The 11,506-nt window shown below is 41.3% G+C and overlaps 1 protein-coding gene across 7 annotated transcripts in view; it reads left to right on the top strand.

Moving 5' to 3' along the window:
- Positions 1-11,023, top strand: part of sh3pxd2ab (SH3 and PX domains 2Ab) — a 42,173-nt gene extending 31,150 nt beyond the window's left edge. For 5 of the 7 annotated variants that reach the window (XM_055502493.1, XM_055502497.1, XM_055502496.1 and 2 more), the window contains 7 exons: positions 1,073-1,186; positions 3,429-3,512; positions 6,028-6,145; positions 6,226-6,554; positions 6,640-6,689; positions 7,010-7,129; positions 7,321-11,023. In XM_055502493.1, coding sequence (XP_055358468.1) covers positions 1,073-1,186; positions 3,429-3,512; positions 6,028-6,145; positions 6,226-6,554; positions 6,640-6,689; positions 7,010-7,129; positions 7,321-9,249 — 2,744 coding nt within the window. In that variant the 3' untranslated portion in view covers positions 9,250-11,023. The remainder of the gene's footprint in view (positions 1-1,072; positions 1,187-3,428; positions 3,513-6,027; positions 6,146-6,225; positions 6,555-6,639; positions 6,690-7,009; positions 7,130-7,320) is intronic. The other 2 variants (XM_055502495.1, XM_029175910.3) reach the window with 1 other exon arrangement.
- Positions 11,024-11,506: the final 483 nt, after the last annotated feature.

Here is an 11,506-nt window from a genome sequence, read left to right on the forward strand (position 1 = left end):
AACATTAAGACCTAATGACATTATCCATGACTATACAGTATGTGTCCAGTGTTTTTGCCATTCTGCGGGTCACTTGTAATATTCTCTTACCATGATCCAAATTGGTCAATTGACTCTGTCTGTCATACACTTCATTTTCTTAATTTAATTGTCTGCACTGAAACGTATAACTCACAATTTCTGTAGGAAAGTAAATACATACTGCAGCTTTGGGCCAGCTGTGAGAAGTGTGATGGAAAACTCCTATCCTTTTTATGGGCTGTCCAGACAGCTGTTAGCCATATTGTGTTCCGGTTACCACAACAAATAGAGTACATGTGGGATACCACATATAGGACATTTATACCACAATATGCTTAATATATTGCCAGCTTTGTCACATTCGACTCCTGCAGAGAGCTGACTCAGTCTCGCAAATGTAGGTTGACTTGACTGCTATGATTAAAGCACATATGTAGTTTACATTAGCTACAAGACGCTGCACAGTAAACCCTATCCACCCTGCGCGGGATGAGTCCTTTATTCTCACTCACTTTATTAGAGTCAGATTTTAGGAAGAAATATGTTGTGTTCATATCTAAGACTGGAACATTTTTCAGAACAGTTGTTGCAACGTTACAAATGAACATTTTGGCTGGGTTCAGCAAAGTTTTACTCACTGAAATCATGAAATTTCTCACGAGTCAAGCTGTAGCCAAGCACTGGTCCCTCTGATATTGTTGGCTTTGACTGTAGTTATAGATTCTGTTGGGAACACATTTAGGTTCTTCATATTCATTTGTAGCTCATCCCTGTGATTTAAGACATTTATTAAATCGGGTCTCAGTGACTAAAACAAATGATTTAACAGGATATAAGCCAGATTACATTTAATCATTCTTGAAGTGGGAATTTTATCACTGTCCCAAATTCATCTGGAAAACTTCAGCGGATCTTTTTAGACCTTAGGAGACCTTTTACTTCACTCCCTGCCTATTTCACTGTGTCGTGCTCTCTAATGCATTCTGAGACATGTTTGTTAAACATCCTGAACACACAGCTCCATTCACAGGCTTGCTGTGTGTTTCCACAGGTTGGTGGTTTGTCAACACAGCAGAGGAGCAGGGTTGGGTCCCTGCTACTTATCTCAACTCCCACAGTGGCACACGGGATGACTTGGAGCTGGGTGCCTCTAAGGCTGGAGAAGGTAAGTCCGTGCTAACTCTGCCGCCTCTGCCCACCCACACCCAAATGCAGACCCACACACAGATGCCACCCCTGTCCTCAGTTCCCCAGTCTTTGATCTTTTGACAAAATGGAGCAAAATGCCACTTCCCAGCTGTCAGCCTACGATGACGGCTGACGCCGGGCCGATGTGAACACTTCTCTTTGTCTGCGTGCCATCATAAGCACACTTGAACAGAGTGTGATTCAGAACTGGGTAAACAGCAAGGAGGAGTTCAGAGAGTGCACACCACAAGCACTGAAGTAATGCACTGTACATCAGAAGCACAGCACAATGTTAAGTGATATGACCTCTGCTTAAACCAGGCGTGTTTTTCCATCAGCACTAAATAATAATGCATTAGACTACTCCATTGAAAAATTGATTATTCATTCAAGCATCAGCTGAAATGCACTCATCATGACATTCGAGAGCGACACAGGCTCTCTCATTAGTATTAGTACATTCATTATTAGCAGGGCAACAGAGCTCAATGAGTTGCATATTACACTTTTAAAAAAAGGATCTCCAGCACAATTTTACTTTCAATCATTTGTTGCTCCCTAACAATGAGGCCACAGGCTCCCCTGGTGTTTGTCAGTGACTTAAGGGTGGTGTGTGTGTGTGTGTGTGTGTGTGTGTGTGTGTGTGTGTGTGTGTGTGTGTGTGTGTGTTAGAGCACTTGAGACTAAACAGTGTTACTGCACCACATTATGTGTAATAGGTTAAAAGCCTTTTCTCGTCTTCATTTGGACTTACTGAACATGGATTTATCAACATATGCTTTCAACACAGCTTTACAACAAATGTATGACCACACACAGACACAGAAATGCACACATACCTAAATGCACACGTCTACGCCCCAAACCCGACTCCTGTCTACTCTGGCGGAGATAGCTAGAGTTGGGGGGGGCTTTGGGAAACTCAATCTGTCAGTGTAATTTGTGTTTATGTGTCTAGTCAGTCATGGGAATGGCATGAACCTCATAAAGCATATCAGTCCTGTGGTCGTCAGCGGTGTGTGTCACCACACTGTCACAGAAACAAAACATGTATTCCTGGAAAGCTGGATGTGGAATTTCTGATAGTGGTTTACTTTTTGAAATAAGACATAATGAGCTCCATCTTTGCTTTGTTCCCAATTTATACAAACAAACTCTGCTTTATTAAACATTTGGTCATCCTGTTACAGGTGAAAAGTTACAGTAGATGAGAACCCCGAATTGTGTTTACTTATATTGCACCAAATCACAACATACTGTAGTAAGCTTAAGCTTTGCTGAAAACCCAACTAATCCCTCTCGAGTAAGCGCTAGGTGGCTTTAGCAAAGAAAAACTTATAATGATAGAGACCTTCTGCAGATGAAGTCCAAGGGTGGGTGGCCATACTGTATGTCTTGACCAACTGGAGTGAGAGGAAAATGAGGAGGGGAAAAAAAGAGCAAAAACAAGCAGCAGACAAAACACTCGGCAGGCTGTTAGTGCCAGTAACTGTGGGTTCGTTCCAATGCTGAGGATAGGGGAAGGCACACTGAGACGAAGAACAACTAGATCTACAGTATCCAGCACCTTTTAAAATGCCTGTAGAAACGCAGCCAGTTTTTTTATATTGTGTTAATTACTGAGATAGAGTTTGTACTAAGCTAAGCTTACTGCCTGCTGGTGGTAGCTTCATTAACTCTAAATCCTTCTACTCCGATGAGCACAAGTGTTTTGCGTTCCTACAGTTTGTAAGATAATCCACAAGAGCTGTACCATTTAACATGATACTGTACATCTCCCCACTGGTAAAAGCCATTTCCATCTTTCACTCCCTAAAGGCAGGAAAATATATCCTTCTGTGGCACGTATCTCCAACCAGCAGCACCTTCAGCTGCTCTATTAATTGGATGGCATTCCTGCAGCAATAATGTGTGTCCCAGATGCTTTTAACAAAACAAGATTGGAAAGCCACGCTAACAACATCCTAATTACAAGCCACAGACAAAATGTCTGGGTTTAACATTTCCTCTGTAACCTCTATCCATCAACCCTAACTGTCCACCATGTTTTTCTTTGTGGTGTTGTTTTTTGTCCTCCATGTACGTAGCTAATAGTGGGGTTGGGGTGGATCCATGTCATTTGTGTTGTGTGCGTTTGTGTAGCAGTTCTGCTTGATCCGTATGTCTCACATGTTTGTTTGTTTATTTGTCATTGTCTGGTCACCATGTGTCTCTGTCAGTTACTAAGCGACATAAGGCTCATCTGAAGAGGCTGGACCGGAGATGGACGCTGGGGGGTGTCATCAGCAGGCAGCAGAGCCGAGGTGAACAGAGACAGATGCTGCATCAGCTCCCTCCCTCCTCCTCTTTGTTATTGCTCTTCTCACCCCTCTTATTTATTGTGCTTTATCACATGGCTCAACGTGTTCATCTCTAAATGGACACAGTTGTTCAAGCCTTGCATCCCATGTTGTCTTCCAGCAATTTCATTTATCATGAGCCACAATCCCCAATGACTAACCACTAACTGATGTTAATATGAAGCAAGCCTGGAAAGCAAAGGTGAAATCAGCAACTTTATATGCACCAATTACTGATACTAAGCTCAAATTATGTTAAAAAATCGCTCCATGTGAACACATTCATTATAATTAAACACCATGTGCCAAAAACAATCTTCTTAGAAATACAGAAAAAAGAAAACGCTACCCACTCATCGAAGAACAGTTGCGTATTAGAGTTTGGAATGCCTTGTGCTGCATTTTAGAGCCATAGTTTGCTTTTTTATGAGCAAACGGATCATGTATGTAGCTGAGTTTGTGTTCTCTAATCAAGTGTGGTAGAAACACGCAACGGTGTACTGTACTATCATGAAGATAGTAACTAGTATTGACAGAACCTTATTAAAATCTCACTTGGTTAGCAAAGGCTCACATTCCCGGTCACAGACTTGTCCATTTCGCTCTTACAAGGCCAAGATAGTTTTTTCACAGGCGATGCATTTGGACAGCTGTCAGGAGTGAGGATAAGCTCTTGAGTTCAGCCCAAACTTTGCATTTGGCAGTGAATGCTGCTCTCTGGAGTGGAGGGAGAGTTGTTTCCACTGGAGGACTAAAATTCTGCTTTGTGTTTAAAAAAAAAAAAAGGATATTTTGCTGACTCCACAAGAATAATTTATAACACTTATGCAGGCGATGCATGTTGTGGTTAACATAACATCTGATTCAGAGTTTCCCTTCGTTGCGCCGTTGGATATTGTTTGAAAGAGGAGGTCGGTGAGAGGAAAACGTTTTACCAGGCCTGTCACAGAGGCCGGAAGAATCAGGCAAAAGGAAAATAGTGTATAGTAATATCCTTTACCCATGGAGGTTTTGCAAGCTAAGGTCGTTCCTATGCCACACCCTTCAGCCCCTGCACATCCTTGGAATTGGGTGGGTAAAAGGAAAATGTTGTAATATGTCACCACTCACCAAAATGTTCATTCTTGTTTGCCATCTTGAAGAACAGCACACAGCGAAGGGCTAGGATTAGTTGTGCTCTCGTATTTTGTGAACACGGCTCTTCTTCCTGTGCTGTCTGTGTTTAGACAGGAATTGCCATAATGACAGGAAATGATGCCTTTGCTCTGCCCCTTGGCCTCATGGGAATGCATAAATCAGCATGGTGCCTCTTCTCTCTATGATGTGAGATGGGAGGCACTTGCTGTCACAAGGCCAAGGCCACTGTTAGGACTCTGGCTTGCTCCATATGCCTCTAATAAAAAGCTTTTGTGTAATTAAGCAATGCGAGAGTAGTTCATAATTGGATACATTTCACTAGCTGACTTTCGAAGTATACAAAATATGCTCCTTTTAACTTTTATAGAGCTACAGTAAGAAGGCCTAATTATTGAGATAGTGGAGGGATAAGCGGAAATGAGACAGGAGAGAGGGAACAACACAGGCTGGGGATGTTGCCTTTTATGAATTAGTCCTTAAGGCAGGAATACCACAGAATCAATGGAGAGTATGGGCACGATTACCCAGATGATGTAAATTTGTCCCTACAAGTTTATATCTGTGCTGCATAAAATATGATTAGTTTCTCATTACAGTGGTTTCATAGAAATCTGTAAAAAAAGAAAAAAGCTTTTCAACATATGTGGGAGAGAACAAACCCTCTATTGTAAACTTTCATGTTGTTCAAGCTTTTTGAGGCAGGTTGTAATTCTCGCTTAGAGGAACAGCAACCCACAGAGCTGAATGTCATGTAATATCATGTAATATCTCTAGAGATACCAGTTATCCAATATACAGTAGATCAGACAATCAAATATTGATACACTTGCTAAATACTTTTTTTCGTATTGCAGTTCCAAATTTCATTTATGTATCTGCAGTTATTTAAGAATATAAAGTTTTCTCAGTTTCATAAAACATTTATAGGCAAATCTGATGTGCCAAGGAACATTTTAACAGACACTCCACATCTGGCAGTAAATGAAATCCCAGAAAGCAGGACAATTTCATTTGTGCCTTAAAAATAAACCTTTGTTCCAGTTTCACATAGTGAAATTGGTGACAGTTGCGAGTACATATATGCATAGATTACAGATTACAGATTACGGGTTTTGTGCAGCATTTCACTTGGAAGTCAGTTTGGTTATAAGCAGCTGTCAAATGATTAAATGTAATAATTTCTTAACCCTTATCTCCTTTTTCTGTAGTGATAGTTTATAGACCTAGAGACTAGAAAATACAGTTTCTTTCACTTAGATTTCTTAGATATTCTTAGAAATGTTTAGATAATTTGCTGCCCTCTGAATCTTACCATTCTGCTTCTGTGCAATGGGTTTGACAGAGGAGAAGTATGTGACAGTGCAGTCTTACTCCAGCGAGGGCAAGGATGAAATTGCTTTTGAAAAAGGAGTCATTGTGGAGGTGATTCAGAAGAATCTGGAAGGCTGGTGGTTTATCAGGTAAGGTTCTGCTATTATGCCGTAGATACCTCTTTTCTTTAATCTTGTTTAATCACTAATTGTCCCAAATTATTTAACAGGTATCAGGATAAAGAGGGCTGGGCTCCGGCCTCCTACCTAAAAAAGGTGAAGGATGACTTCTCTCCTCGTAAAAAGACTGTTACAGGTCCAGTGGAGATCATTGGAAACATCATGGAGATCAGTAACCTACTTAACAAGAAAGCCCTGAGTGAGAAAGATGTACAGACTGAGCTTGGCCCAGAGAGCCCCCAGGTGGCCAGGAAGGAGATCAGCTTGCCAATCCCCTGTGCTGACTCCAGCCCTCCTAATTCGCCACAAGATGGAAAAAGCAAAGCGGAGCCTGCTTCACCAGCTGTTGCTCGCATTGCACCTCATAGAGTTGAAATCGGTCAGTCTTATCACTTCAAACCTTTTTGATGCTGTCACACTGTATATACTTTCGCTTGTTTCTAACCAACTTCATTGTTTGGTAGGCTCTCCAGTCCTAAGGCAAAAACCTCCCCCTAGGAGAGATGCAACCTTGGTAAGAGTGCTTTCTATTTTAAGCATCTAATTATCACTCTAGTCGTTTTATAATTTATTTATTTGACAGGTTGTTAATGATCACATAGCTTGATGGATCTGTATACTGCTCCAATAAAAGCATGCCCCTGACCAATTAATAAATGGCTGACTCTAGTCTTTGCTTTTAATCATATTTAAGGAAGCAACTCCTCTATAATGGTGAACATAACGTGTACAGTATTTATATAAAATGCTTAATCTTTAGCTAATTTGTTTGGATCTCTAGTTCTTTTGTGAAATTAGTTTCTGTTGCTTATGATCAGTCCTATTTTTGCTTAGGGATTCCAGTTACCTTCTCCACCAGAGCCCCCTACAGTTGAAGCAGAGTATTACACCATAGCAGATTTTCAGTCTTGCATATCTGATGGTATCAGTTTCAATGGCGGACAAAAAGCAGAGGTAAGACACCTGTGTCAAGGTAAACCTTAGTAAAAAGCGGGTTAATACACAAATAAGTGTACCAACAATATATGTTTTGCTGTATCTGTGTTTTCATTGGTCTCAGCTCAGTACGAATAATGTTTCCCAAGACAAATTCAAATTAAAATCCAACATTAAAACTCCAAATTTGTCTTGAACTTGTATTTCAGGTCATAGAGAAGAATTCTGGTGGTTGGTGGTATGTCCAGATAGGAGAGAAGGAGGGCTGGGCTCCCTGCTCCTACATTGATAAACGTAAGAAGCCCAACCTGAATCGCAGAACAAGCACTCTGTGCCGCCCCAAAGTACCACCTCCAGCTCCCCCTGTCAAAAAACAAGACTCAGTGGAGACTGCGCCTCCCAGTAGCCCCGGGTCTGAAGCTCCGGAATCACCTGTGTCTCCTGGGAGACCTGCGTATGAAGAGCCAGAATATGATGTTCCTGCCATCGGTGATCTGGACTTGGAGTCTGAGTTTGAGTTTTTAAGGGGAGAAGGTTCGTTGGTGGATGGAAAAAATGAGGATACATCTTCTGAGAAAGGATCCCATTTGTCCTCCAAGCCGTCTCCTGCTTCATCGCTCCACAGTGCCTCCTTCAAGATGGGTGAGTCATTTGAAGACGGCCATGAGGCAGAAAGAGAGGCAGATGGAGATGAAGAGTGCATCTATGAGAATGATGGCTTTCGACCCTTCAGAGAAACCCCTGAGAGACAGTACAGCAGGGAGTCAAATTCCTCCAAGACAAATGTCTTGTCAGAAACTGGCAAGACTGCAAACTTAACATCAGGTGGATGGAGACTAGCTGGAAATAAGCTCAAAATAGACTTGAATGGGAGCTCTTTTTCAACCAAAGCTGAGGAGGCATCTAGTCCTAAATCGGCCTCCACTGAATCCACTCCAGATCTGTCCAGACCTAAGAAAGACCAAGAGGAAAGTAAGATGTCCTCTTCCACTAAGTCTTCCTGTAAACTGAAGCCAGTAGTGAGGCCTAAACCCCAACTAGCGAAAGCCTCCAGTGCAGAGAAGATGGACATCAGTACTTTGAGGAGACAGCTGAGGCCAACAGGGCAGCTGAAAAATGGCACCAAAGCTAAAGGTGAGGACTCTGAGACAGCTTCAGTTGTCTCCTCTGAGGACTCCTTCTCTTCACAGAGCACATCGGATCTATCGTCCATTTATTCAAAAGGCAGCCGAGGAGATTCTGACCTGGAAGGATGCAATCTGTATCGCACTACAGATCCATATAAGAAAGTCCAAGAAACTGAGCTTAGTTTTCCAGCTGGAGTGGAGGTAGAAGTGCTAGAGAAGCAGGAGAGTGGCTGGTGGTATATTCGCTGGGGGGATTCAGAGGGTTGGGCTCCAACATACTACTTGGAGCCCGTCAAGCAACTTGATAACATGGCAGGGTCAGAATCTGATGGCACCCCAACTAAACCTGGAAGCCTTAGCAAGTCCAACAGCCTGGAGAAGAATGAACAAAGGGTACAGGCACTGAACAACATCAACCAAAACTTGAGGAAAGTCACCCCACCTATCCCATCCAAGCCGCCTGGTGGCCTCTCCAAGCCTACTGGCTTGTTCAGTTCTTACAAGCAGAATAGCACCAAACAGCAGCAAATTGTTAGGCCCCAGTCTGTTTTCATATCGGCCCCGATCAGGGAAGGTTGTAGCCCTGTCAGCTCTCTCAGAAGAAATGAATCCCTCAACTCTACAGATCACCCTCGTGCCAGCCCCACAGTCCGACGCAACGCCTCCTTTGGCACCGTGCCGCGCAATTTGACGCCAAACAATTTAGCATTTCCCAACAGGAACAGGTCCGGTACAGGTAGCTCCGAATCTCTCGGTCTCACTTCTCAGAAGAATGCCCTCCCTGTATCCACAGTGAAACCTAAGCCTCACATCATTCATAACAACCTCAGAGAGGTGTATGTGTCCATAGCAGATTACCATGGTGACGAGGAGACCATGGGATTTCCTGAGGGGACAAGCCTGGAGGTCCTAGAGAGAAACCCCAATGGATGGTGGTATTGCAAAGTTCTGGACAATGGTGGACCAAGGAAAGGATGGGTTCCCTCAAATTACCTAGAGAAAAAGCACTAGCACTCATGGAGCTGGCAGAACTCTAAACATGCATAAAAAACGACTCAAACAAATGAATTTATTTTATGATAAAGGCTAATCCCAAGATCGCAATCTTACCAGGTACCTTTGCCAAAAAAGAGCAGCCAAATCATATTAGGATTTTAAATCAAATGACTTCGGGGAAAATGACTCTGCGTGTGACAGTGCCTGAGACGTTGCATTAGGAGCAATATATTGGCACTTAGTGGGAGCAAAGTGAACGCCAGAATGCAGAGGAACAATTAACGGTAGCCTTCAGTGCCAACTTTTAATTTGAAATAAGAAGTCCTATGGTGCCCACTCCATGAACTTTTTTATAATCCAATTTTTTTAAAACCTTTTTAGCATTTAAAGCCTGCATGTTCCATTCATTATACTGACGATACCATGAGCTGTTGAAATTAAACCTTATTCTCCTTTGCTTTCAAACAGGCCCAGTTTTTGCAAAAGCTGCTTTATGTTAGTCTCATTTTGGTGCTGTCTGTTTGCATGGTTTTAAAATATCCTTTAATACTGTATGTCACTTATGTGAAGTATTGTATCCATTTAAATGTTTAAGGTTGTGCTAATGAAACAATTTGTGAACATCTCTAAGTATTTTCTTACCCTTAAATGTTAAAAACACTTTAATTTTTCCTTAAACCTCAGCCTTTTTTAATTTTTAATTAAAATTAAACGTCCCAAAAAATATATTTATTCATTACCTAAAAATCATATTACTTATTTTATTATTTTTTACTGTTGAAAATGTTCAACTGCTTAAACACTTTTAAGAACTGCTCTGTTTATACATGATAACGTTTTGAATTTCTGCTGGGCAGTAAATTTGACATAACTCCTAAGCTGCAGTAGTGGGACACTCACTTTTGATTTGTTAACTGTTTGACCAGTTATGATAACTGAAGTGCCAAAAGGAGGAATAAAATAAATGCACTTTTCAACTATTATTAGAGGTCTCTTCTTTACAACCCCCAAGGTATGTACTGTAAACAGAGTTTAATGTGGGTCTAGTGAGTGAGTAATGTATTTGGGTTGTTACAAATGAAAAAAATGTGTTTACTGTACTTAAAATATTTGCTTTTTGAATCCTGGGCTCAATTCCAGGGTCGTTCAGGTGCCTTTCTGTGTAGTTGGCATGCACTCCTCGTTCCTGCATGGGTTTCCATCGGCTTCTTACAGTTCAAAAACACAAGATTACTGCAGGTTCAAACAGTCTTTATTGTCCACAAGTGTGAATGCAAGAGTGAGTGGTTGTCTGTGCGTATATGTGTCCCTGTGATGGACCATTGATTGATGTATGTGTACATTGTATCACAATAATAATAATAATAATATACACCGATACATAAAAGTATATAGTACATGCAAATTGTAGTGATTTAGCTTAGCTATATTCTGTACTTTTAAACAGGTTATTTTTACAACAGTAAACCTAATTTCTTATACAAAATGTTCAACACAAGTGTTTTCAGCTCCACATGCACCGCTTCCGTAATCAAAGTCGAGTGAAAAGGAAGTAATTATGTGCTGCATTAATTATGTATTGAATAAACAGTATTATTTAGACTTAACAAAGAACATGTTGAGCTTTTCAGGGTTGTTGCATTAAAACCTCTCTGCCTTGTAATAACTATGATATCCAAATATTGAATGTGTTTATACCGAATATAAACCCACATCTGCGCATAAGGCACCCAGCTGATGTGTTTAAACAGCTGGATGCGCTTATGTAAATAAATTAGATCACACTTGGTTTCCTGACATCCCTCTCATTTCCTAACTATGGTGCTGAGCCAGATATTGGAGCAATTCACTGCGACCGTCTTCCTCTGGCAGCTTTAGCATCAGGCAAACCTGCACATTTAACTATGGGTTAGATGCCTTTCTGTCAGTGCTTGGCTGCCCAATTTAGCATCACCTGATGAAGCAAAAGTCTGTAGTGTGGAGCTTTGCTCTACAATGTTGTCAGCTTTAGTTAAAATCAGGAAAATCCAAACCAAATAAGTTGAACAAAGTCAGACTCTGCATATTGCTGATATGTTTGATGCCTAATGTAAAATAAAATTTCAAACCCACAGGTATGTGATACCATACTCTCCACTGACTTTCCTGTGTTCAGACCTTCACACTCTGGCATCATTGGATTTGCTTTCTTGTTTTAATTGGCTAGAGGTAGATGACACAAATATTAAATTATAAATATATGGGAGATTCAAGGTGAGCATGTGAGATATAG

The sequence above is a fragment of the Betta splendens genome, chromosome 15, assembly GCF_900634795.4.
Source record: "Betta splendens chromosome 15, fBetSpl5.4, whole genome shotgun sequence".
Taxonomy (NCBI): domain Eukaryota; kingdom Metazoa; phylum Chordata; class Actinopteri; order Anabantiformes; family Osphronemidae; genus Betta; species Betta splendens.